Source organism: Cetorhinus maximus, unplaced genomic scaffold, assembly GCF_964194155.1.
Source record: "Cetorhinus maximus unplaced genomic scaffold, sCetMax3.hap1.1 HAP1_SCAFFOLD_966, whole genome shotgun sequence".
In the NCBI taxonomy this organism is placed as follows: Eukaryota; Metazoa; Chordata; class Chondrichthyes; order Lamniformes; family Cetorhinidae; genus Cetorhinus; species Cetorhinus maximus.
Genome location: NW_027596908.1, coordinates 60,195 through 87,722, shown reverse-complemented (window position 1 = coordinate 87,722; position 27,528 = coordinate 60,195). Strand labels below are relative to the sequence as shown.

The 27,528-nt window shown below is 51.6% G+C and overlaps 3 protein-coding genes across 3 annotated transcripts in view; 2 read left to right on the top strand and 1 right to left on the bottom strand.

Annotated features, from left to right (window-relative positions):
- The first annotated feature begins 223 nt into the window (after positions 1-223).
- LOC144675349 (complement C1q tumor necrosis factor-related protein 3-like) lies at positions 224-4,830 on the top strand. The gene is made up of 3 exons (XM_078536181.1): positions 224-235; positions 1,739-1,844; positions 3,986-4,830. The coding sequence occupies exons 1-3, from the start codon at positions 224-226 to the stop codon at positions 4,387-4,389; spliced, it is 522 nt and encodes a 173-aa protein (XP_078392307.1). The 3' UTR covers positions 4,390-4,830.
- An 8,138-nt stretch (positions 4,831-12,968) lies between these two features.
- Positions 12,969-16,773, bottom strand: LOC144675348 (complement C1q tumor necrosis factor-related protein 3-like). The gene is made up of 2 exons (XM_078536180.1): positions 16,629-16,773; positions 12,969-13,372 (listed from the first exon to the last, which is right to left on the bottom strand). The coding sequence occupies exons 1-2, from the start codon at positions 16,771-16,773 to the stop codon at positions 12,969-12,971; spliced, it is 549 nt and encodes a 182-aa protein (XP_078392306.1).
- Positions 16,774-25,181: 8,408 nt separating this feature from the next.
- Positions 25,182-27,528, top strand: part of haus5 (HAUS augmin-like complex, subunit 5) — a 29,473-nt gene continuing 27,126 nt past the window's right edge. The window contains exons 1-2 of the mRNA XM_078536186.1: positions 25,182-25,323; positions 26,331-26,422. Of these exons, the coding sequence (XP_078392312.1) occupies positions 26,331-26,422 (92 nt within the window). The 5' untranslated portion in view covers positions 25,182-25,323. The remainder of the gene's footprint in view (positions 25,324-26,330; positions 26,423-27,528) is intronic.

Here is a 27,528-nt window from a genome sequence, read left to right as displayed (position 1 = left end):
GCAGCAATGTGACTCCAGGGACTGTGGCAGTCATTGTGATAACGTAGAAGGTTCCAGTTACATCAAGGTCAGGACAAAGGGTTGGTGTCAGAAAGAGGTTCTTTATCCCAGAGGATAGTGAACCAATAGCAGAAGCTGCCTTTTCATGCTCTGGTGCTGATTTGCCAAGTAATAGCTGAACCGGGTTCTGACCTGGACAGACATCAGCTTGTGCAAGAATGAGATGCCCTATCAAGTAGGTCAGAGCCATTGTGATTTCCCGTGTTAGCAATGAACAGCTACTTTTCCAGATTTCATCCACCCTATCCTTTCCACATTAACCCTGGGTGTTTGGTCTGGCCTTTCCTCTCAGTTCAGTTGCTCTTTGACAACCGTGTGGAGTGTATTCACACCTGGAGCACTTGGACAGTTTTGGTCTCCTGACTTAAGGAGGGATAGACTTGCATTGGAGACAGTTCAGAGATGGTTCATTCGGCTGTTTCCTGGGTTTAAGGGGGTTTGCCTTATGAGGTAAGATTGAGCAGGTTGGGCCTATACCCATTGGAGTTTAGAAGAATGAGAGGCGATCTTATTGAAACATATCAGATTCTGAGGGGGCTGGACAGGGTGGGTGCGGAGAGGACATTTCCCCTCATGGGGGAATCTAGAACGAGGGGGCACAGTTTCAGAACAAGGAGTCCCCCATTTCAGACTGAGACGAGTAGGAATTTCTACTGGTCCTTATACTGTGGAATCCGCTACCCCAGGGAGCAGTGGATGCTGCGTTAGTCAGATATTTGATCTACAAGGGAGTCCAGAGTTATGGGGCCAGGCAGAAAAGTAGAGTTAAGGCCAAAATCAGATCAGCCATGATCTTATTAAATGGGGGAGCAGGCACGAGGGGCTGAATGACCTCACGCTTCTCCTAGTTCTTCTAATGTACTTGTATGTGGACTGTTGCTGGGAAGTTTACGGTTCTAGATTTAGGATAAACAATCTAAAGGCTCATGGGTCCAAACCTCACGACTGCTAGTATTTGTGGTGCTGTGATCTCCTTTTGGGTATGGACTCAATGGGCTGTTGGAGGGTCAGTGATGAGGGAGCGCCGGACTGTCGGAGGGTCAGTGCTGAGGGAGTGCTGCACTGTCGGAGGGTCAGTACTGAGGGAGCGCCGCACTGTCAGAGGGTCAGTGCTGAGGGAGTGCCGCATTGTCGGAGGGTCAGTGCTGAGGGAGTGCCGCACTGTCGGAGGGTCAGTGCTGAGGGAGCGCCGCACCTTCGGAAGGTCAGTACTGAGGGAGTGCCGCACTGTTGGAGGGTCAGTGCTGAGGGAGTGCCTCACTGTCGAACGGTCAGTGCTGAGGCAGTGCCGCACTGTCGGAGGGTCAGTGCTGAGGCAGTAACACACTGTCGGAGGGTCAGTGTTGAGGGAGTGCTGCACTGTCGGAGGGTCACTGTTGTGGGAGTGCCGCACTGTCGGAGGATCAGTGCTGAGGGAGTGCTGCACTGTCAGAGGGTCAATGTTGAGGGAGCGCCGCACTGTCGGAAGGCTAGTACTGAGGGAGTGCCGCACTGTCGGAGGGTCAGTGTTGAGGGAGTGCTGCACTGTCGGAGGGTCAGTGTTGAGGGAGTGCCGCACTGTCGGAGGTTCAGTGTTGAGGGAGTGCCACACTGAGAAAGAAATGCCTCCTTCCATCGATGCACCTCCTTCACACTCAATACGAGGAACATTGAAAACTGGCTTTTCGAATTGTTTCAGATAACCTTTAAGGATGTAAAAGACGCAATTGATAAAATCAAAGAGATTGATGCCCTGACCAAGAGGATCACTGCTTTGGAAGAACAGGTGGCTAGTCTAAAGAAATGTAAGTGAGAACATACTCGATCTGGGCTTTATAATCTTTTTCTCCTTCTTAGTCACTTCCTCAGGATCAAGGAATGAATTGCTTTCACTTGAGTTTGGTTGGTTTTGAGCTGGTGATCTGCAGATTCTGCCCCGTGTGGGGTGGGTGGAGCTTCAAGGGTTGGGTAGATAGGTTGTTTGAGGGTTTGTGCACTCCCTCAGAGGCCTCGACTTTTGTTCTGCACGTTCCCAATGAAGCTTCTGTGATTGGTGCCTTCCCGAATGAGCTTTCTCCATTTTGGTCAGTCACAAGACAGGGACTCCCATGAGTCAGCAGGGATGTTTGACCTCTTCAGGGATGCTCTGAGGATAGCCCTCAAAGATTTCTACTGTGCTCTTGGGAGCCTCCTGTCATGACTGAATTCTGAGTAAAGCAGTAGAGCTTTGATAGTCTGGTGTCAAGCATACGGACAACACAACCTTTCCAGCGGAGCTGGTCTGAGTGCTTTATCTCAATGGCCTGGGACACGATGCTGCTGTTTGACCAGCTTTCTTGTCACCAGATTTGTAGGATCTTACGAAGAAGCAGCTGGTGGTATTTCTCTGCTGCTTTGAGTTGCCTGCTGTAGATCACCCAAACCTTTGAAGCCTATATGGGGGTCACTGCTGCCCAGTAAAGCATGACCTTAGTTGTCATAACCAATTAACACCTTGACACCATCCAGAACAAAGCAGCCTGATTGGCACCACATGCACAAACATGCGCTCTCTCTGTCACCGACGCATAGTAGCAGCAGTGTGTGTACCATCTACAAGATGCACTGCAGCAACTCACCAAGGCTCCTTCGACAGCACCTTCCAAACCCACGACCTCTACCATCTAAAAGGACAAAGGCAACAGACACATGGGAACACCACCACCTGGAAGTTCCCCTCCAAGTCACTCACCATCCTGACTTGGAAATATATCGGCCGTTCCTTCACTGTCACTGGGCCTGAGGCAATTCGAGGTAGATTATAAATGCTGACATTGCCGGATAAAGGGCGTCAATCATCATGTAATTTTAGAAGGGAAATGGAAAAACACACGACACATTCAATTGAACATGAGAAATGTGATATATTGTGGGAGGAAGAATGAGGAGAGGTAACTTCAGCTGAATAATGTAATTTTAAACCAAGTGCAAGAACAGCAATCTTAACATTTTCACCCTAATTTTCAAACATATCCATGGCCTCCTTCCCCTCCCTATCTCTATAACCTCCCCCAGCCCCAACAACCCTCCCTATCTCGGTTACCTCCTCCAGCCCCAACGACCCTCCCTATCTCGGTTACCTCCTCCAGCCCCAACAACCCTCCCTATCTCTGTAACCTCCTCCAGCCCCTACAACTTCCTAATATCTGTAACCTCTTCCCACTCCTAGAAACCTCCCTATCTCTGTAGCCTCCTCCAGCTCCTACAACCCTCCCTATCTCTGTAACCTCCTCCAGCCCCTAAACCCTCCCTATCTCTGTAACCTCCTCCAGCCCCTACAACCCTCCTTATCTCTGAAACCTCCTCCAACCCCCACAACACTCCCTATCCCTGTAACCTCCTCCAGCCCCTATAACACTCCCTATCTCTGTAAGCTCCGCCAGCCCCCACAACCCTCCCTATCTCTGTAACCTCCTCCAGCCCCTACAACCCACCCTATCTCTGAAACCTCCTCCAGCCCCCACAACCCTCCCTATCTCTGTAAACTCCATCAGCCCCCACAGCCCACACTAACTCCATAACCTCCTCAGCCCCTACATCCCTCCGAGATCTCTGCGCTCCTCCCAATTCCGGCCTCTTGACCATCTCCCGATTCCCCATTGGCGGCCGTGCCTTCAGCTGCCTGGGGGCCCTGAGCTGTGGAATTCCCTCCCTAAACCTCTCCGCCTCTCTGTCTCTTCACGCCTTTAAGACACTTCTCAAATCAGACCTCTTTGACCAAGCTTTTGGTCACTTGTCCTGACATCTCCTTATCTGCTTTAGGGCCACGTTTTGTGTTAGAACACTCCTGTGAAGCCCCTCTGGATATTTTGTCATTCTGAAGGTGCTATATAAATGGCAATTCTTGTTGTTCTTATTGGCTCCTGCCTGTTTGCTCCTCACTCACCACCGTAACCTTCATTTCTAGATGTGCCGAGTGTCATTTTCCACGCTAAAGTGTCCGACGGCAAGAACCCAGGGGCAAAGCAACGTCTCATTTACGACTCAATTATTGTCAACAAAGGATCAGCTTACAACCCCTTGACTGGGGTTTTCACTGCCCCAGTGGCCGGCACCTATCACTTCACTTACTCACTGCTCGGGGGAACGCACGCAGAAAATACTGTGGTGCACCTGATGAGGAATGAGGAAACACAGAGTTACTTACACAGCAAACTGAAAAGTGAACAAGCCCAGACAGCGTCCATGCCCGCAATACTGTCCCTCAACAAAGGTGATCAAGTCTGGGTCCGGCTAGACAGCGGAATCACATGGAGTGGACTGGGAGCCATGAACTTTCAGGGAGTCCTTCTGGAGGCTGATGAGGCGTGAGCTGGCAGGGCCTCTGGCCTTGACAGACTGAGCTGGACTCCCGTGAGGAACGGTCCACTCTGTCCAATCAACACCTGCCGCTTGACAAATCCATGGAACATTTTCATCCTTTCTTTGCAACCTTTCAATATTTGTACTTTTATTTTTTTGCAAAATGAGGAGATGATTCAGAGAACTCACCAGAAACCCGATACTCCCATACCCCCATCTACTGTCAGAAAAACTCCCTACAACATCCCAGCTCCCCAACTGGAACATCTTCCTCCATAACCCAGCTCCCACATCGGGACCCCTCCCTCCAAAACCCGAGCTCCCCCATCAGGACCCCTCCCTCCAATACCTCTACTCCCCCATTGGGACCCATCCCTCCAAAACCCCTACTCCCCCATCGGGACCCGTCCCTCCAATACCCAAACTCCCCCATCGGGACCCTTCCCTCCAAAACCCAAGCTCCCCCATCAGGACCCCTCCCTCCAATATCCCTACTCCCCATCAGGACCCCTCCCTCCAAAACCCGAGCTCCCCATCAGGACCCCTCCCTCCAATATCCCTACTCCCCATCAGGACCCCTCCCACCAAAACCCGAGCTCCCCATCAGGACCCGTCCCTCCAATAACCCAACTTCCCCCATGGGGACCTCTCCCTCCAATAACCCAACTCCCACATCGGGACCCCTCCCTCCAAAACCCGAGCTCCCCCATTGGGACCCCTCCCTCCAATATCCCAACTCCCCCATCGGGACCCGTCCCTCCAATATCCCTACTCCCCCATCGGGACCCCTCCCTCCAATACTCCAACTCCCCCATCGAGACCCCTCTGTCCAATATCCCAACTCTCCCATCGAGACCCCTCCCTCCAATATCCCAGCTCCCCCATCGAGACCCCTCCCTCCAATATCCCAACTCCCCCATCGGGACCCCTCTCACCAATACCCCAACTCCCTCATCGGGACTTCTCTCTCCAATACCCCGACCCTCATCGGGACCCCTGCCTCCAATATCCCAACTCCCCCATCGCGACCCCTCCCTCCAATACCCCTACTCCCCCATCGGAACCCCTCCCTCCAATACCCCAACTCCCTCATCGGGACCGCTCTGTCCAATATCCCAACTCTCCCATCGAGACCCCTCCCTCCAATATCCCAGCTCCCCCATCGGGACCCCTCCCTCCAATATCCCAACTCCCCCATCGAGACCCCTCCCTCCAATTACCCAGCTCCCCCATTGAGACCCCTCCCTCCAATACCCAAACTCCCCCAACGGGACCCCTCCCTCCAATATCCCAACTCCCCCATCGGGACCCCTCCCTCCAATATCCCAACTCCCCCATCGGGACCCCTCCCTCCAATATCCCAACTCCCCCAGTGAGACCCCTCCCGCCAATATCCCAACTCCCCCAATGAGACCCCTCCCCCTAATATCCCAACTCCCCTATCGGGACCCCTCCCTCCAATATCCCAACTCCCCCATCGGGACCCCTCCCTCCAATACCCCAGCTCCCCCATCGAGACCCCTCCCTCCAATATCCCAACTCCCCCATCGGGACCCCTCCCTCCAATACCCCAACTCATCCAGTGAGACCCCTCCCGCCAATATCCCAACTCCCCCAATGAGACCCCTCCCTCCAATACCCCAACTCCAACATCGGGAACCCTCCCTCCAATATCCCAACTCCCCCATCGGGACCCCTCCCTCCATTATCCCAGCTCCCCCACCAGGACCCCTCCCTCCAATACCCCAACTCCCCCTTTGAGACCCCTCCATCCAATATCCAAGCTCCCCCATTGGGACCCCTCCCTCCAATATCCCAACTCCCCCATCGAGACCCCTCCCTCCAAAACCCGAGCTCCCCCATCGGGACCCCTCCCTCCAAGACCCAAGTCTCCAATTGGGAACCCTCCCTCCAAAACCCCCATCGGGACCCCTCCCTCCAATATCTCAGCTCCCCCATCGGGACTCCTCCCTCCAATACCCAAGTCTCCTATCGGGACCCCTCCCTCCAAAACCCCCATCGGAAGCCCTCCCTCTAATTCCACAACTCCTCCATCGGGACCCCTCCCTCCAATAACCCTATTCTCCAATTGGGTTCCCTCTCTCCAATACCCCCTTTCCCCCATCAGAAGCCCTCCTTCCAGTACCCCTATTCCCCCCAAAGGAAGCCTTCTTTCCAATACCCCAATTCCCGCATCAGAAGTCTTCCCTCCAATACTGCTATTCCCACTTTGTGACACCCCCCTGCAATATCACATCTTCCCCCATCAGAAGCCCTTCCCCACAACCCCCAAATCTCCCATTGGGACCCCTCCCTTGAACACCCCAATCTTCCATGGAGACCCCTCCATCCAATATCCCAAATTTCCCATCAGGACCCCTCCATTCAATATCCCAAATTTCCCATCAGGACCCCTCCATCCAATATCTGAAATCTCCCATCGTGACCCCTCTCTCCAACACCCCAAATCTCCCATCAGGACCCCTCCCTCCAATACCCCAAGTCTCCCATCGGGACCCCTCCATCCAATATCCCAAATCTCCCATCGTGACCCCTCCAATACCCAAACTGCTCCAAGTCTCCTCCATCCAATATCTCAACTGCCTCCGTTAGACCGCTTCCTCCAAGACCCCCAATCCATCGAGACCCCTTTCTCTATTACCCCAAAATTTTCACCACCACATGGGAACATAAAACTTAGGAGCAGGAGTAGGCTATTCAGTCCTTTGAGCCTACTCCGCTATTCGATAGGATCATGGCTGACCTGACTGAAGTCCCAACTCCACTTTCCTCCATATCCCTTGACTCCCCCCGTCTATCAGAAATATGTCTAACTCAGTCTTGAATAAATTCAATGACCCAGCATCCACTGCTCTCTGTGGAAGAGAATTCCGCAGACTAACAAACCTCTGAGTACATTAACGATCCTCCTTATCTCCGTCTTAAAATAACTGTGTCCCCTTGTCCTCATTTTCTCCACAAATATCCAGCACCACTACCTAAACCAAAATTCACCACACCCACTCCCCTAAATTTTCCAATGAGATTTATCTCACTCTCTCCCCAGTACCCCCTGCCCCCCGACCCCAGCTCCCAGTGTGTAGGCCAGGGTGATTAGATTTTGGTTTATCTCGACCACTTTTAGACCATTTTTATATTATATTCACTGTAATAGCTAACAAGGTCAAGGAAGCCATTTTGATACTAACACATGGCTAAACAAGCTATTTTGTATTTTGCGTTAACTGCATGTATTAATGAAATCATTATATTAAGATAGTAACCAGTCACAAATCTGATGATTGTACAAGCAGTGAGCCTTAAATGAGCTACAATTAAAGAATCAACAATCATATTAATGAGACAGGATTTTCATTTAAAGCTTGTTAATTGTTAATTACAATAAATTTCTATGTTGGTGTGAGAAAGAGCAGTTTCTGAAAAGTTATTCCATCAGTGTAATGCTTGGAACTCTGATAAGTTCCTGAGAGAGTGTACACCATGACCACAAAGAGGCAAAATCAGAAAATGCTGGAAAAACTCAACAGGTCTAACAGCATCTGTGGGGAGAAAGACAGAGTTAACATTTCAAGTCCGTATGACTCTTCATCAGTCTGACCTCAAAGAGCTTGCCTTTGTGAATAGTGATTAGATGGAGAGACACGGTGAAACAGTTCAATTGTATTCTTGTCGAAAATACTGAGGCCAGGTGGCTACTATGGTCAAGAACCAATTAATTAACCAATTAATTGTTAAATTGGAAAAAGCCTGACTCTGACATAAGGTGATGACTAAATAAGAAGTGAAGACTCCTTGTGTCCCATACAGAGTCTTGAGAGGGTTACATATCGACAGACTGATCGCCCAGGGGAAGTTGTTAAAAGTCACAGACTTGAGTTGCTAAGCATACCTTGCTCTTTTAATAAATTTCTTAAAGTTACTTTCCAAAGCGTCCTGTCTTGCCTTAATGGGTTAAATCCTGTACAAACAAAAGTAAATTTATTGAGTCACTTAGAAATTGCTGGCAAATTGGGATGCCTGAAATCAATTAAATTATGGATAACAAGATCAGATAAAATCCCACGCCCTTTAATATCCCACTCTCCCCCTCACACACCCCCAACCCTAATATCCCATCCAGTCTAACCCCACTCTCCCACTCACCTCACGCACCCTTCAATATCCCACCCAGTCTAATCCCACTCTCCCCCTAACTCCCTGCATCCTTTAATAACCCACCCAGTCTAATCCCACTCTCTCATTCACATACTTTAATATCCCACCCAGTCAAATCCCACTTTCCCCCTCACATCCGCACCCTTTAATAACCTACCGAGTCTAATCCCACTCTCCCACTCACACACTTTAATATCCCACTCAGTCAAATCCCACTTTCCCCCTCACATCCGCACCCTTTAATAACCTACCCAGTCTAACTGCACTCTCCCACTCACACTCTTTAATATCCCACCAGTCTAATCCCACTCATACTGTGGAATATCCCGCCCAGTTTAATCCCACTCTCCCCCTCACTCATCCCCACCCCTCATATCCCACCCAGACTAATCCCACTCTCCCTTTCACTCTCCGGACCCTTTAATTACCCACCCAGTCTAATCCCACTCTCCACTCACCTCATGCACCCTTTAATATCGCGCTTCCTCTAATCCCACTCTCCTCCTCACTCCCCGCACACTTTAATATCCCACCCAGACTAATCCCACTCTCCCCTCACCCATTAATATCCCACCCAGTCTAATCCCACTCTCCCCCTCTCTGCCCATCCCCGTTCTCTCTCTCTGCCTCTGTCGATCTCCGCTTTTCCTCCCTCTTCTCATCCTCGCTCTCTCTCTCTCTTCCATCCCCTCTCTCTCTATCGCCCTCTGTACATCCCCGCGTTCTCTCTCCCTCTATTCATTCCTGCTCTCTCTCTCATCCTCTGTCCATCCCTGCTCTCTCTCTCCCTCTGCCCATGCCTGCTCACCCTCTCTCTCTCGCTCTGACCATGTTATGGCACAGCCAATGGTAAATGCTGAGCTGCTCAAATCCCAAAGGGAAACTTGAAATACCTGCCACAACTGTTTGCAATTTGTATAAATTTCAAGTTGTGTGGCTTGAATTCAGTCGTAGTAAGACCACCGAATCTTATAGGTTTCTTACAAAACTAAATTAAACCTTTATTAATAGAAGAAATCATTTTAAGTATATACATAGATCTACAAATTATTACTATCATAACTTCTAAATCCACTAGCTAATCTACCACTTACACTTTCATTAAGGCAACAGTTAGACACATAAATGTTAAAAGACCCAGGCAAAGAAACACATGACCCTGAACAATCCAATTCAAAGTGAGTTTTCTTAACTTCAGTTCTTTGTAGACATCAGCTTGAGGCTTAGATGCTGAAGGTTTTTCACACTTGTTAGGTCTTAGAATGCCTGTCCTTACACACAGTCTTCTTTCCTTGAGACATATTTTCCCCTTTGAATGCAAATTCCCATTGTTTCATTATGGCTTTGGACTTCACATCTCTAATACTAAAAATCTCTCATAGTAAAAATTTTACCAGTAATCTTTTGGAAAAATAAACACACTTTTTCTTAACTTCTCCTGGCCAGGCAAAATATTTCATCCCTCCTTTGAAATCAATCTAGTCTGATTTATTTAAAAATGCAACTTTTGCCTTTAACCTGTTTACCTACTTAACATTTCAAACCTTGCTTATCTTCTGATACATCAAAGCCTTCAGAGCAGTTGCCTTTAATTCAATCAATCCTGTCTCATTAATATGATTGCTGATTCATTAATTGTAACTCATTTAAGGCTCACGGCTTGTACAATCATCAGTTTTGTGACTGGTTACTATCTTAATATAATGATTTCGTTAATACATGCAGTTAACGCAAAATACAAAATAGCTTGTTTAGCCATGTGTTAGTATCAAAATGGCTTCCTTGACCTTGTTAGCTATTACAGTGAATATAATATAAAAATGGTCTAAAAGTGGTCGAGATAAACCAAAATCTAATCACCCTGGCCTACACACTGGGAGTCGGGATCGAGGGGCAGGGGGTACTGGGGAGAGAGTGAGATAAACCTCATTGGAAAATTTAAGGGAGTGGGTGTGGTGAATTTAGGGTTAGGTAGTGGTGCTGGATATTTCTTCTTGTGGAGAAAATGAGGACAAGGGGACACAGTTATTTTAAGATGGAGATAAGGAGGATCGTTAATGTACTCAGAGGTTTGTTAGTCTGCGGAATTCTCTTCCACAGAGAGCAGTGGATGCTGGGTCATTGAATTTATTCAAGACTGAGTTAGACATATTTCTGATAGACAGGGGGAGTCAAGGGATATGGGGGAAAGTGGAGTTGGGACTTCAGTCAGGTCAGCCATGATCCTATCGAATAGTGGAGTAGGCTCAAAGGACTGAATAGCCTACTCCTGCTCCTAAGTTTTATGTTCCCATGTGGTGGTGAAAATTTTGGGGCAATAGAGAAAGGGGTCTCGATGGATTGGGGGGTATTGGAGGAAGCGGTCTAACGGAGGAAGTTGAGATATTGGATGGAGGAGATTTGGAGGAGTTTGGGTATTGGAGAGAGGGGTCACGATGGGAGATTTGGGATATTGGATGGAGGGGTCCCGATGGGAGATTTGGGGTGTTGGAAAGAGGGGTCCTGATGGGGGGTTTGGGGGAGGAGTCACAATGGGAGATTTGGGATATTGGATGGAGGGGTCACAATGGGAGATTTGGGGTGTTGGAAAGAGAGGTCCCGATGGGAGATTTGGGATATTGGATGGAGCGGTCACGATGGGAGATTTGGGATATTGGATGGAGGGGTCCTGATGGGAAATTTGGAGTGTTGGAGGGAGGGATCCCCATGGAAGATTGGGGTGTTGGAGGGAGGGGTCACAATGGGAGATTGGGGTGTTGGAGGGAGGGGTCACAATGGGAGATTGGGGTGTTGGAGGGAGAGGTCCAAATGGGAGATTTGGGGTGTTGGAGAGAGGGGTCCCAGTGGGAGATTTGGGGGTTTGAGGGGAGGGGTCCCAATGGGAGATTTGGGGTGTTGGAGAGAGGGGTCCCAATGGGAGATTTGGGGGGTGGGGGGAGAGGTCACAATGGGAGATTTGGGGTGTTGGAGGGAGGGGTTCAATTGGGAGATTTGGGGTGTTGGAGAGAGGGGTCCCAGTGGGAGATTTGGGGGGTTGGGGGGAGGGGTCCCAATGGGAGATTTGGGGTGTTGGAGAGAGGGGTCCCAATGGGAGATTTGGGGGGTTGGGGGGAGGGCTTCTGATGGGGGAAGATGTGAAATTGGAGTGGGGAGTCACAAAGTGGGAATAGTGGTATTGGAGGGAGGACTCCTGATGTGGGAATTGGGGTATTGGAAGGAAGGCTTCCTTTGGGGGGAGTAGGGGTACTGGAGGGAGGACTTCTCATGGTGAATTGGGGTATTGGAGGGAGGAGTCCTGATGGGGGAACTGGGGTATTGGAAGGAGGGCTTCCGATGGGGGAAAGGGGGTATTGGAGAGAGGGAGCCCAATTTGAGAATAGGGTTATTGGAGGGAGGGGTCCCGATGGAGGAGTTGTGGAATTGGAGGGAGGGCTTCCGATGGGGGTTTTGGAGGAAGGGGACCCGATAGGAGACTTGGGTATTGGAGGGAGGGGTCTCGATGGTGGAACTGGGATATTGGAGGGAGGGGTCTCGATGGGGGAGTTGGGATATTGGAGGGAGGGGTCCTGATGGGGGAGTTGAGATATTGGAGGGAGGGGTCTCGATGGGGGAGTTGGGATATTGGAGGGACGGGCCCCGATGGGGGAGTAGGGATATTGGAGGGAGGGGTCCCAATGAGGGAGTTGGGATATTGGAGGGAGGGGTCCCAATGGGGGGGTTGGGGTATTGGAGGGACGGGTCCCGATGGGGAAGTAGGGGTATTGGAGGGGCAGGTCCCGATGGGGGAGTAGGGGTATTGGAGGGAGGGGTCCCGATTGGGGAGTAGAGGTATTGGAGGGGCAGGTCCCGATGGGGGAGTTGGGGTATTGGAGGGAGGGGTCCTAATGGGGTAGTTGGGATATTGGAGGGAGGGGTCCCGATGGGGTAGTTGGGGTATTGGAGGGAGGGGTCCTGATGGGGGAGTAGGGTTATTGGAGGGAGGGGTCCCGATGGGGGAATAGAGGTATTGGAGGGAGGGTTCCTGATGGAGGAGCTCGGGTTTTGGAGGGTATTGTCCCGATGGGGAGTAGGGATATTGGAGGGAGGGGTCCTGATGGGGGAGCTCGGGTTTTGGAGGGAGGGGTCCCGATGTGGGAGCTGGGTTATGGAGGAAGATGTTCCAGTTGGGGAGCTGGGATGTTGTAGGGAGTTTTTCTGACAGTAGATGGGGGTATGGGAGTATCGGGTTTCTGGTGAGTTCTCTGGATCATCTCCTCACTTTGCAAAAAAATAAGAGTACAAATATTGAAAGGTTGCAAAGAAAGGATGAAAATGTTCCATGGATTTGTCAAGCGGCAGGTGTTGATTGGACAGAGTGGACCGTTCCTCACGGGAGTCCAGCTCAGTCTGTCAAGGCCAGAGGCCCTGCCAGCTCACGCCTCATCAGCCTCCAGAAGGACTCCCTGAAAGTTCATGGCTCCCAGTCCACTCCATATGTTTCCGCTGACCAGCCGGACCCAGACTTGATCACCTTTGTTGAGGGACAGTATTGCGGGCATGGACGCTGTCTGGGCTTGTTCACTTTTCAGTTTGCTGTGTAAGTAACTCTGTGTTTCCTCATTCCTCATCAGGTGCACCACAGTATTTTCTGCGTGCGTTCCCCCGAGCAGTGAGTAAGTGAAGTGATAGGTGCCGGCCACTGGGGCAGTGAAAACCCCAGTCAAGGGGTTGTAAGCTGATCCTTTGTTGACAATAATTGAGTCGTAAATGAGACGTTGCTTTGCCCCTGGGTTCTTGCCGTCGGACACTTTAGCGTGGAAAATGACACTCGGCACATCTAGAAATGAAGGTTACGGTGGTGAGTGAGGAGCAAACAGGCAGGAGCCAATAAGAACAACAAGAATTGCCATTTATATAGCACCTTCAGAATGACAAAATATCCAGAGGGGCTTCACAGGAGTGTTCTAACACAAAACGTGGCCCTAAAGCAGATAAGGAGATGTCAGGACAAGTGACCAAAAGCTTGGTCAAAGAGGTCTGATTTGAGAAGTGTCTTAAAGGCGTGAAGAGACAGAGAGGCGGAGAGGTTTAGGGAGGGAATTCCACAGCTCAGGGCCCCAGGCACCTGAAGGCACGGCCGCCAACGGTGGAGCGATGGGGAATCGGGGGATGGTCAAGAGGCCGGAATTGGGAGGAGCGCAGAGATCTCGGAGGGATGTAGGGGCTGAGGAGGTTATGGAAATAGTGTGGGCTGTGGGGGCTGGTGGAACTTACAGAGATAGGGAGGGTTGTGGGGGCTGGAGGAGGTTTCAGAGATAGGGAGGGTTGTAGGGGCTGGAGGAGGTTACAGAGATAGGGAGGGTTGTCGGGGCTGGAGGAGGTTTCAGAGATAGGGAGGGTTGTAGGGGCTGGAGGAGGTTACAGAGATAGGGAGGGTTGTGGGGGCTGGAGGAGGTTTCAGAGATAGGGTGGGTTGTAGGGGCTGGAGGAGGTTTCAGAGATAGGGAGGGTTGTAGGTGCTGGAGGAGGTTACAGAGATAGGGAGGGTTGTCGGGGCTGGAGGAGGTTTCAGAGATAGGGAGGGTTGTAGGGGCTGGAGGAGGTTACAGAGATAGGGAGGGTTGTCGGGGCTGGAGGAGGTTACAGAGATAGGGAGGGTTGTCGGGGCTGGAGGAGGTTACAGAAATAGGGAGAGTTGTGGGGGCTGGAGGAGGTTACAGAGATAGGGAGGGTTGTGGGGGCTGGAGGAGGTTACAGAGATAGGGAGGGTTGTGGGGGCTGGAGGAGGTTACAGAGATAGGGAGGGTTGTGGGGGCTGGAGGAGGTTACAGAGATAGGGAGGGTTGTGGGGGCTGGAGGAGGTTACAGAGATAGGGAGGGCTGTGGGGGCTGGAGGAGGTTACAGAGATAGGGAGGGTTGTGGGGGCTGGAGGAGGTTTCAGAGATAGGGAGGGTTGTGGGGGCTGGAGGAGGTTTCAGAGATAGGGTGGGTTGTTGGGGCTGGAGGAGGTTACAGAGATAGGGAGGGTTGTGGGGGCTGGAGGAGGTTTCAGAGATAGGGTGGGTTGTAGGGACTGGAGGAGGTTACAGAGATAGGGAGGGTTGTAGGGGCTGGAGGAGGTTTCAGAGATAGGGAGAGTTGTGGTGGCTGGCGGAGCTTACAGAGATAGGGAGGGTTATAGGGGATGGAGGAGGTTTCAGAGATAGGGAGGGTTTAGGGGCTGGAGGAGGTTACAGAGATAGAGAGGGTGTAGGAGCTGGAGGAGGCTACAGAGATAGGGAGGGTTGTAGGAGCTGGAGGAGTCTACAGAGGTAGGGAGGTTTCTAGGAGTGGGAAGAGGTTACAGATATTAGGAAGTTGTAGGGGCTGGAGGAGGTTACAGAGATAGGGAGGGTTGTTGGGGCTGGAGGAGGTAACCAAGTTAGGGAGGGAGGGTTGTTGGGGCTGGAGGAGGTAACCGAGATAGGGAGGGTCGTTGGGGCTGGAGGAGGTAACCGAGATAGGGAGGGTTGTTGGGGCTGGGGGGAGGTTATAGAGATAGGGAGGGGAAGGAGGCCATGGATATGTTTGAAAATTAGGGTGAAAATGTTAAGATTGCTGTTCTTGCACTTGGTTTAAAATTACATTATTCAGCTGAAGTTACCTCTCCTCATTCTTCCTCCCACAATATATCACATTTCTCATGTTCAATCTAATGTGTCTTGTGTTTTTCCATTTCCCTTCTAAAATTACATGATGATTGACGCCCTTTATCTGGCAATGTCAGCATTTATAATCTACCTCGAATTGCCTCAGGCCCAGCGACAGTGAAGGAACAGCCGATATATTTCCAAGTCAGGATGGTGAGTGACTTGGAGGGGAACTTTCAGGTGGTGGTGTTCCCATTTGTGTGCTGCCCTTGTCCTTTTAGATGGTAGTGGTCATGGGTTTGGAAGGTGCTGTCGAAGCAGCCTTGGTGAATTCCTGCAGCGCATCTTGTAGATGGTACACACACTGCTGCTACTGTGCGTCGGTGGTGGAGGGAGTGAATGTTTGCGGATGTGGTGCCAATCAGGCTGCTTTGTTCTGGATGGTGTCGACCTTCTTGTGTTGTTCTTGAGTGGGAGCCGCACTCATCTAGGAAGTGGGGAGTATTCCTTCGCACTCCTGACTTGTGTCTTGTGGATTGTGGACAGGCTTTGGGGAGTTAGGGGGTGAGTTATTCATTGCAGGATTCCCAGCCTCTGACCTGCTCTTGTAGCCACAGTATTTCTATGGCTAGTCCAGTTCAGTTTCTGGTTAAGGGTAACCCCCAGGATGTTGATAGTGGGGGATTCAGTGATGGTAATGCCATTGAATGTCAAGGGGTGATGGTTAGATTGTCTGTTGTTGGAGACGCTCATTGTTTGATACTTTGTGGCTCGTGTGTTAATTGGTTATGACAACTATGTTCGTGCTTTACTGGGCAGCAGTGACCCCCATATAGGCTTCAAAGGTTTGGGTGATCTACAGCAGGCAACTCAAAGCAGCGGAGAAATACCACCAGCTGCTTCTTCGTAAGATCCTACAAATCTGGTGACAAGAAAGCTGGTCAAACAGCAGCATCGTGTCCCAAGCCATTGAGATAAAGCACTCAGACCAGCTCCGCTGGAAGGGTTGTGTTGTTCGTATGCTTGACACCAGACTATCAAAGCTCTACTGCTTTACTCAGAATTCAGTCATGACAGGAGGCTCCCAAGAGCACAGTAGAAACCTTTGAGGGCTATCCTCAGAGCATCCCTGAAGAGGTCAAACATCCCTGCTGACTCATGGGAGTCCCTGTCTTGTGACTGACCAAAATGGAGAAAGCTCATTCGGGAAGGCACCAATCACAGAAGCTTCATTGGGAACGTGCAGAGCGAAAGTCGAGGCCTCTGAGGGAGTGCACAAACCCTCAAACAACCTATCTACCCAACCCTTGAAGCTCCACCCACCCCACACGGGGCAGAATCTGCAGATCACCAGCTCAAAACCAACCAAACTCAAGTGAAAGCAATTCATTCCTTGATCCTGAGGAAGTGACTAAGAAGGAGAAAAAGATTATAAAGCCCAGATCGAGTATGTTCTCACTTACATTTCTTTAGACTAGCCACCTGTTCTTCCAAAGCAATGATCCTCTTGGTCAGGGCATCAATCTCTTTGATTTTATCAGTTGCGTCTTTTATATCCTTAAAGGTTATCTGAAACAATTCGAAAAGCCAGTTTTCAATGTTCCTCATATTGAGTGTGAAGGAGGTGCATCGATGGAAGGAGGCATTTCTTTCTCAGTGCGGCACTCCCTCAACACTGAACCTCCGACAGTGCGGCACTCCCTCAACACTGACCCTCCGACAGTGCAGCACTCCCTCAACACTGACCCTCCGACAGTGCAGCGCTCCCTCAGTGCTGACCCTCTGACAGTGCAGCACTCCCTCAGTACTGACCCACTGACAGTGCGGCACTCCCTCAACACTGACCCTCCGACAGTGCAGCGCTCCCTCAGTACTGACCCTCTGACAGTGCAGCACTCCCTCAACACTGACCCTCCGACAGTGCGGCACTGCCTCAGCACTGACCCTCCGACAGTGCGGCACTGCCTCAGCACTGACCCTCCGACAGTGCGGCACTGCCTCAGCACTGACCCTCCGACAGTGCGGCACTGCCTCAGCACTGACCCTCCGACAGTGCGGCACTGCCTCAGCACTGACCCTCCGACAGTGCGGCACTGCCTCAGCACTGACCCTCCGACAGTGCGGCACTGCTTCTGCACTGACCCTCCGACAGTGCGGCACTCCCTCAACACTGACCCTCCGACAGTGCTGCACTCTCTCAACATTGACCCTTCGACAGTGCAGCACTCCCTCAGTACTGACCCTCCAACAGGGCGGTGGTACCGCAGCACAGACCATCCGATATGCGGAGCTCCCTCAACACTGACCCTCTGACAGTGCGGTGCTCCCTCAACAGTGACCCTCCAACAGTGCGGTGCTCCCTCAACAGTGACCCTCCAACAGTGCGGCACTCCCTCAACACTGACCCTCCGACAGTGCGGTGCTCCCTCAGCACTGACCCTCCGACACTACAGCACTCCCTCAACAGTGACCCTCCGACAGTGCAGCACTCCCTCAGCACTGACCCTCCAACAGTGCAGTATTCCCTCAGCACTGACCCTCCGACAGTGCGGCGCTCCCTCAGCACTGACCCTCCGACAGTGCGGCACTCCCTCAACACTGACCCTCCGACAGTGCTGCACTCTCTCAACATTGACCCTTCGACAGTGCAGCACTCCCTCAGTACTGACCTTCCAACAGGGCGGTGGTACCGCAGCACAGACCATCCGATATGCGGAGCTCCCTCAACACTGACCCTCTGACAGTGCGGTGCTCCCTCAACAGTGACCCTCCAACAGTGCGGCACTCCCTCAACACTGACCCTCCGACAGTGCGGCGCTCCCTCAGCACTGACCCTCCGACACTACAGCACTCCCTCAACAGTGACCCTCCGACAGTGCAGCACTCCCTCAACACTGACCCTCCAACAGTGCAGTATTCCCTCAGCACTGACCCTCCGACAGTGCGGCGCTCCCTCAGTACTGATCCTCCGACAGTGCGGCGCTCCATCAACACTGACCCTCCGACAGTGCGGCGCTCCATCAACACTGACCCTCCGACAGTGCGGCGCTCCCTCAGTACTGACCCTCCGACAGTGCGGCACTCCCTTAGCACTGACCCTCCGACAGTGCAGCGCTCCCTCAGTACTGACCCTCCGACAGTGCAGCGCTCCCTCAGCACTGACCCTCCGACAGTGCGGCGCTTCCTCAGCATATACCTTCCAACAGCCCATTGAGTCCATACCCAAAAGGAGATCACAGCACCACAAATACTAGCAGTCGTGAGGTTTGGACCCATGAGCCTTTAGATTGTTTACCCTAAATCTAGAGCCTTAAACTTCCAGCTACAGTCCACATACAAGTACATTAGAAGAAATAGGAGAAGCGTGAAGTCATTCAGCCCCTCGTGCCTGCTCCCCCATTTAATAAGATCATGGCTGATCTGATTGTGGCCTTAACTCCACTTTTCTGCCTGGCCCCATAACCCTGGACTCCCTTGTAGATCAAATATCTGACTAACGCAGCATCCACTGCTCCCTGGGGTAGCGGATTCCACAGTGTAAGGGCCCTCTGAGAGTAGAAATTCCTACTCGTCTCAGTCTGAAATGGGGGACACCTTATTCTGAAACTGTGCTCCCTCGTTCTAGATTCCCCCATGAGGGGAAACGTCCTCTCCGCACCCACCCTGTCCAGCCCCCTCAGAATCTGATATGTTTCAATAAGATCGCCTCTCATTCTTCTAAACTCCAATGGACACAGGCCCAACCTGCTCAACCTTACCTCATAAGGCAAACCCCCTTCATCCCAGGAACCAGCCGAGTGAACCTTCTCTGAACTGTCTCCAATGCAAGTCTATCCCTCCTTAAGTAAGGAGACCAGAACTGTCCACAGTGCTCCAGGTGTGAATACACTCCACATGGTGAGCACAGTGCACAGTCTGATCAACAGCAGGTGGAAGCAGGGACTTACCAGGTCCCCGGCACTCGGAGGAGGTGCTGGAGGCCAGAACATTCCTGAGTCCGAGTCAGATGAGGAGCCTCTGGACTCGGTCATGTCACAGTTGCTGGAGCTGCAAAGACAAACTTGGGAACATCAGGAAGGGATGTCCGCTGCACTCCTCAGATTGCAAGGCACAATGGAGGAGCCCGTCCGTCTTCAGTCTGAGGTGATAGCGCCGGCATTGCAACGCACCAAGGTCAGTACTGGCAGGATGGTGGCCGCCATGGAGACCTTGGTCCAGGACGTCGCTCCTGCACTGCTGTGCGGGCTTAACTCTATTGCTGACACGATAGTTGGCCTCCAACAGCGTGTACGCAAGAGCTGTGCTGGGCAGCTCGATCTCACTCCAGCTACCCCTTCCCCTCATGGAGTCAGCCAGGGGCCCTCGGGCACCCATAGGAAGGAGGATCAGCAGGTGCACACTCCAGGGACACCACTCTTCAGTGACCAACCCATTCGAGTCCCCTCTTCCTGTGACCTCCACAGCTCCAGCTCCACAGGCTGAGGAGGATGCCACTGCCACACAGCAGGACCCCGAAAGCAGGCCGGGGTCCTTCAAGTCTCAGCTCTCCACAGGGAGGCCGCCAAAGTCATCACAGACAGGGTGTCACAGTCAGCAGGCTGCCTCCACCTCCGCTGTGGAGTTCCGGGGAGGACCAAGACCTAGCAGCAAGGTTTGGACAGTTAAGGAAAAGTGGTTGCACAGCCTGGGCACAGGTGTTGATCACTTGTACATACTGTTCAATATTGTCAATAAACCCCTAAGAATGTCTCCCTGCCTGAGGCTCCTTGTTCTGATGAGCAGTGTTCTTGTCACTCGGATGTGAAACCTTTCCACACAAGATAAAAGGCAGGTGTCTCAGTCCAGGGCCTCTTCCCTGTGCTCTGCAGCCTTCAGACCACAGTGATGGTCCAGCCTCACACTCCGTGGAGACATTACTGATGCCTGCCCCTCAATGGTGCTGGTCATTGCTGCCAGAATGCAGTGGGCAGGCGCCACAGAGTTCCGTCTTTTCTCTCTGTGTTCTCGCAGCACCTTTAAGGAGGGGCTGGCCCCCATCGCACCAGTGTCTGCGACCATTGATGCTGTGCACCAGTTCATGAAGGGCCGAGGTACTGAAGGCAGACACAGCATCGAATGCGTCTCAAGTTTCATGGCTGCGTCTTTGAGATGGGCCTGATTCATGGAGCGCAAGTGAGCTGCCCTCGGCCAGACAGGAGTCAGACATTCACAGAGGCTACGTGAAGAGTCATGAAGTGCCCTCACTGCATGTTGTCATCATCCTCCTGCGATCGAGCGACTATTAGGGCCTCCACTACATCTCCATGACAGGAGCATTCTCACAGAGGGTATTGGCGCTGCCATAAGCCAGACCGGAGTCAAACATTCACACTGTGATGTGAGGATCTACGGGTACACCTCACTGCATCCTCTACAAATCTGGCAGCTATGAGGACCTCCCGAGCATCTGCCTCGTCTAGCCAGTGCGAGAGCCTCATCCCCGTCATCATCACCACCGAGGACCTCCTCACCTCCATCCCCGCTGCCGTTGTCCTCATCCGAGGAGACCTCCAGCTCCTCCTCAGCCAGCTCGTCTCCCCCTTGCAGCGCCAGGTTGTAAAAGGTGTAGTGGACAATGATGATGCGTGATACCCTCTTCAGCTGCAGCACGGGTGTCATCAGCCACCGCCCGTGCGGGTAGCCCTTGTCCCTGAGGAGCCATCTCTGTAGCCTCTGTGGATCCGGGAAGACTGTAAGGATGTGCGAGTGACTCAGGATGTAGGCATCGTGCACACTCCCTGGAAACTGAGCGCACACCTGTAGGATGCGTTTCTGGTGCTCGCACACCAGCTGCACATTCAGTGAATGGAAGCCCTTGCGGTTGATGTAGTCCAACATGTGTAGCGACGGAGACCTGAGCACCACATGGATGCAGTCGATCACACCCTGAACCTGTGGGAATCCCGAGATCAGGGCGAATCCAATGGCCCTTGCATTCTGGCTGTCCCGGTCCCAGGCGAAATGCACAAAGTTGTGTGCCCTCGAGAAGATGGCATCCGTGACCTCATGGATGCATTTGTGGCTGGAGGCTTGCGATGGTGCCAAGACCTGCAGCAAGTGGCAGATGTGAGCGACCAGGTCCCTAGACATGTGCAGTGATCGGCGACACTGGTTCTCAGTCATCTGCAGGAATGGCAGGCGGCATCTATAGACCCTGGGTGTAACTAGGCGCCGAGCAGCCACAACTCGCTGTCACTCCTGGGCAGTGTGTGTGGGAGCCCCTGCTGCCCCTTCTTCATGAGGTCACTGCTCCTACCTTTGCGCAGCCAGGAGCCTCAGTCTCTCTCCTCAATCTTCTATGGTCTCTGTCGGCCATCAGGCACACAGCTAGGTCACCAAGATCCGTGATCCTGACGTGGTCCTCCTGCAGCATGAATGAGAGAGAGGGATGTGCTTATCATGGCTGTACTTAGCACCTTTCCTGGCCCAGTGTGACTGCCCCTTAATGCTTCCCGGAGAGTGCTGGTCACCCCTCGGATGGCCAGAGATGAGTGCGCTGCATGGCTGCCCTGTTGACCTGCGACATGGGGGGCACTGGTCCACACTGGGATGCTGAGATTGCAAAGGGCTGTGAGTGCCTCCAGCAGTGACTGCTACATGACCAGTGTTGGCGAGGAGACCGTACAACCTGTGCAATCCAACTGCTCCACGGTCCAGTAACGTGGGAGCGGACTCATAGGGTAGGATTTTACACGTTGGTGAGCAGAGGAGGGGCCCGCTCGCTGACATGTAAAATGATGCGTGGTGACGCCGGGGGTAGCTCCTGACGTCACCGCGTCCCGTTTAAATTTTCAGGAAGGCGGGGGCGCAGCAAAATCAGCTGTGCGCCCACCGACCTGTCCAACGGCCAATTGAGGCCATTGACAGACTCAATTCTGTAATTAAAGGACCTGCCCATCCAACCTTAAAGTCAGCGGGCAGGCCAGGAGCCCCGGCGAGAACTAGAAAAACATGAAACCTCATCCACGGGCGGGATGAGTTTTCATGTAACTTTTAAAAAGTTTAATAAAGTTTTTTGTGAAAATTATGGACATTTCTCAACTCATGTGACATTTTAGGGAAATTTTACATTTCTAATTTTAGGTTTTTAACATCTGGAGCCTGAGGCTGGACTTAGCCTCAGGGAGATGAGTGCGCTCTGTCGCGCATGCGCGCAGAGCGCACTCTTGATTTTGGGATTCAACCCCCCCACCCCGCCCTCACAGGAGCGTATGGCACTTCCGTGTGGACGTCACGCTGAGCGGGCCTGAATTGGCCCGCCCACGTAAAATGGCGCCGTGCCTCCGATCGGGGGCGCCGATCGGAAGCACGCCTGTGTGCCCCTGCACATCAACATCCCCCCCGACAGGGGGAAATTTCAACCCATAGTCTGTGCCGGGGCGGTGGGGTGTAAGATCTGGGGGGTGTAGTGGCAATGCTAGCAGCCCGACCCCAGTCGTATCACTGAGGCCGATGCAGAGGGATGGTCAGTTTGTATGAGCGTCCCTGCTGCGTGGCCACTTCCCTCGCCTACCCTGCCATCCACCTCGATTGCTTGTGCGTGGGATGCAGCCCAGGGCAGCAGTTGCCCTTGATACCCGCACCCTGAGTACAGTCACCTCCGAGGCCGGGCAGCACTTCACCCAGGCCCCCCCGCCGGTGCCCCTGAAGCCTGCGGGCGACCCTGGAGAGCTGCAGTGAACACTGCTGTCCACTCACCTCAGTTCCCCCAGAGTGAAGGCCGCCAAGTGCACGTTGCCTGCGTCCCGTTGTGAAACACGTCGACGTGCTATTCCGCCGACGTGGGCTGACGATCCGGGGCGGGGCGGGCGGGGAGTTCAGCGCCTGGCGAGGTGGCCATTTAAATGAGATGCTATTACAATGAGCTCCCCGCCGACCGATGGCGGGGAACGCGGCCCGCCGCTGGCGGGCTGAGCGGACAATCGCGAGCTGCCTTGGCGCCGTCGTGAAGCCGGCCCCGCCATATTTTCCGCGCATGCTCACCTGTCACGCCCGCCACCAGCGGGCTGGGAAAATTGCGCCCCGATGTCTTCCCCTTAGTCCCAGCCACCCAAACCAGGCTGAATCTTCCTGTGAAAGTAGAGATAATGTTACACGGTTGACGGTGGAGATGACACTCACCCTCATGCGGGATCTGACGACCCTCCGCCATCACAATCAGAACACAGCCCATGTGCCTGGACAAAAGCTGCTTTGGGTTGTCCCATGCTGCTGGGAACTCTTGGTTATCTTACAATGAAATCCCTGCCAGCTGGAAAGGCTTTTAAAGTGCTGAGCCTGGTTAACTTTGGTGGGGCGAGGTGACGCGGGTAAAATCTGTGGAACATAGCGGCTGACATGCTGACTAGCCGCTAACTTACTGATTCCCCTCTCACTCACCCCGCCTTGTCTCCTAGGTCATTAGCTTCAGTTTCCAGACTGAAGGGCCGATGGTGCGTAAATGGAAAAGTGGCGCTTCATTGAAAAATATCAGAGCCGATTGGGCAGATGAAGGCGACGAGCTGGTGACTGGGACCCAGCGGTGAATATTAAAGCCTTTAAATAGAAGGTAATGGAGAGACGCTCCGGTGTGCCCCGGCAGCACTACACTACTGGGTTAGTTGCTCGGGTTAAGGGGAGAGTTCTCAAGGGGTCACTTGTTAGGGTTAAAGGATTATTATTTGTCAAGGGGTTATTATTTGAGGGGGTTATTTGTTAGGATTAAGGGTTTCTTGGGGATTAAGGGATTATTATTTGTTAAGGGGTTAGTTCGGGAAGGAGTTAAGGAATTACTTTTTGAGGGGTTCTTGTGAAGTGTCCTGATGAGTGCAAGATGAAAACTTCCACATGTCGCTTTTGTCAGCGATACTCAGATTATTATTATTATTTAAGGGGTTATTATTATTAGTTAAAGGTTTATTATTATTGTTTAAGGGTTATTATTATTTAAGGGGTTATTATTATTTAAGGGGTTATTATTAGTTAAGGGATTATTATTATTATTTAAGGGATTATTATTATTATTTAAGGGATTATTATTAGTTAAGGGGTTATTATTATTGTTTAAGGGGTTATTATTATTTAAGGGATTATTATTATTAGTTAAGGGATTATTATTATTATTTAAGGGATTATTATTATTAGTTAAGGGGTTATTATTATTGTTTAAGGGGTTATTATTATTTAAGGGATTATTATTATTGTTTAAGGGATTATTATTATTAGTTAAGGGGTTATTATTATTGTTTAAGGGGTTTTATTATTTAAGGGATTATTATTATTAGTTAAGGGGTTATTATTATTTAAGGGATTATTATTATTAGTTAAGGGATTATTATTATTTAAGGGATTATTATTATTAGTTAAGGGGTTATTATTATTGTTTAAGGGGTTATTATTATTTAAGGGATTATTATTATTGTTTAAGGGGTTTTATTATTTAAGGGATTATTATTATTAGTTAAGGGGTTATTATTATTTAAGGGGTTTTATTATTTAAGGGATTATTATTATTAGTTAAGGGGTTTTATTATTTAAGGGGTTTTATTATTTAAGGGATTATTATTATTAGTTAAGGGGTTATTATTATTTAAGGGATTATTATTATTTAAGGGGTTATTATTATTTAAGGGTTATTATTATTAGTTAAGGGGTTATTATTATTTAAGGGATTATTATTATTGTTTAAGGGGTTTTATTATTTAAGGGTTATTATTATTTAAGGGATTATTATTATTATTTAAGGGGTTATTATTATTATTTAAGGGGTTATTATTATTTAAGGGTTATTATTATTAGTTAAGGGGTTATTATTATTTAAGGGTTATTATTATTAGTTACGGGGTTGTTATTATTTAAGGGATTGTTTTTATTATTATTATTATTTAAGGGATAATTATTTAGGGAGGGTTGGGGGTGGGGTTGATGCCCGGTCACCTGCTCCTTCTCCAGACGGTTTTTTTTCCGTTGGTCTCGCGGCTGATTTGAATTTGAAATGTGCGCAGGCGCGGGGGTTGAGGCCCTCCGGAGAGCCGCGCGTGCGCAGCACCGGACCCATAAGGTCACGCGGGAGGACGATGCGCCTGACGTCACTGCGTAACGAAGCGCAGCCAGGAAAAATCCGGCGGGAAAAACAGAGGGGTAAATAGGGGGGAGGGGACGGGTGTAGAGGGGTAAATAGGGGAGAGAGGCGGAATGGAGTGGGGTGTAGAGGGAATAGAGAAGGGTAAATAGGAGTATGGGGGGTGTAGAGGAGGGAGTGGAGGAGGGGGAGGGAGTGGAGGAGGGGGAGGGAGTGGAGGAGGGGGGGGGAGTGGAGGAGGGGGAGGGAGTGGAGGAGGGGGAGGGAGTGGAGGGGGGGGGGAGTGGAGGAGGGGGGGGAGTGGAGGAGGGGGGGGGAGGCGAGGAGGGGGGAGCGGAGGAGGGGGGGGAGTGGAGGAGGGGGGGGAGAGGGGGGGGTGGGGAGGGGGGGGGTTATATAGGGTGTAGAGCGGGAGTAGATGGAGAGGGGGATGCAGATGGGGTATTTAGGGGTAAGAATGCATAAATAGGGGAGAGGGGATAGATGGGGATGGCAGGGTTAAATAGGGGAGAGAGGAGGGTAAATGGGGGAGATGTAAATAGGGAAGAGGGGTAATTGGGAGAGAAACTAAAAAGGGGAGGGAGGAGTAATTAGGGGTATAAAGGAGGTGAATGGAAGATGGGGGCTATAGGGGGTGGGGTGGAACGGTAGATAGGGGAGAGTGGGGATGGACAGAGAGAGACACGGGATGAGCAGAGGGAGAGAGCGGGGGCAAGTGGAGAGGGAGACAGAGAGAGAGACAGCGGCGATGGACAGAGAGAGGCACTGGGGATGAATACGGAAAGAGAGAGAGAGAGCACGGGGATGGACAGTGGGGGGATGAACAGAGGGAGAGAGAGACAGAGGGTGAGAAAGAAAGTGGGAATGGACAGAGTGGGATAGGGAGCAGGGATGAAGAGTGGGGTAAAGGGGAAACAGAGACATTGGAGTGAATTTCTCAGGAAATGCCAGCAGTATTGGGACATGGTGTAAATTGCAGTGCTCTGGATGAGGGTTTAATGAAAGTATGTGTGAATGAGCTGATTCTGCTGCAGGTTTCTGTTAAAACAAGCTCCTTGTTTTCTAGATGATGGAGGACACAGCCACGAAGCTGAAGAATTGGGCAGCTGAGATGGGAGTTCCTGCTCAGAACTTGCCTTCTGACACCGCTTTGCGAAAGTACGGGTAGTTTGAACCTTTTGCTCATTATGTGCCCTTGCTCCTCACCGTGTCCTGACTGGCTGCACTGCCCTGTGCAGTGGTCAGTAGGATGTTACCTGAACTGGGAGGTTATAACCATCGGGAAAGACTGATCAGGCCGGGGCTCTTTTCTCTAGTAAAGAGAAGGCTGAGGGGGGGGTGACCTGATCGAGGACTTTAAAATGATGAAAGGGGTTTCGATGGGGTAGACGTAGAGAAGATGTTTCCACTTGTCGGAGTGAGACCAGAACTAGGGACCATCGATATAAGATCATCACTAATAAACCCCAATGGGGAATTCAGGAGAAACCTCTTTACCCAGAGAGTGGGGAGAATGTGGGACTCGCTCCCACAGGGAGTGGTCGAGGTGAATAGTATCAAAGGCTGATTTCTATGTTGTAGATATTTAGGGGTGTGTTTTATTCCTAAAAAGAGAGTGGAGATGAAGGAGGGGGTAGAGAGAGTGGGGATGAACGGGGGTGGGGGGGGAGAGAGAGTGGGGATGAACAGAGGGGGGGGAGAGAGTGGGGATGAACTGGGGGGGCAGAGAGAGTGGGGATGAACGGGGGGGTTAGAGAGAGTGGGGATGAACGGGGGGTGCAGAGAGAGTGGGGATGAACTAGGGGGGGCAGAGAGAGTGGGGATGAACGGGGGGTGCAGAGAGAGTGGGGATGAATGGGGTGGGGTAGAGTGTGGGGATGAACGGGGGTGGGGGGGGGAGAGAGAGTGGGGATGAATGGTGGGGGGGGAGAGAGAGTGGGGATGAACGGGGTGGGGGTAGAGAGAGTGGGGATGAACGGGGGTGGGGGTAGAGAGTGGGGATGAACAGAGGTGGGGGTAGAGAGTGGGGATGAACTAGGGGGCCAGAGAGAGTGGGGATGAACGGGGTGGGGGAGAGAGAGTGGGGATGAACGGGGGTGGGGGTAGACAGAGTGGGGATGAACGGTGGGGGTAGAGAGAGTGGGGATGAACGGGGGGGGGGTAGAGAGAGTGGGGATGAACGGGGGGGGGTAGAGAGAGTGGGGATGAACGGTGGGGGTAGAGAGAGTGGGGATGAACGGTGGGGGTAGAGAGAGTGGGGATGA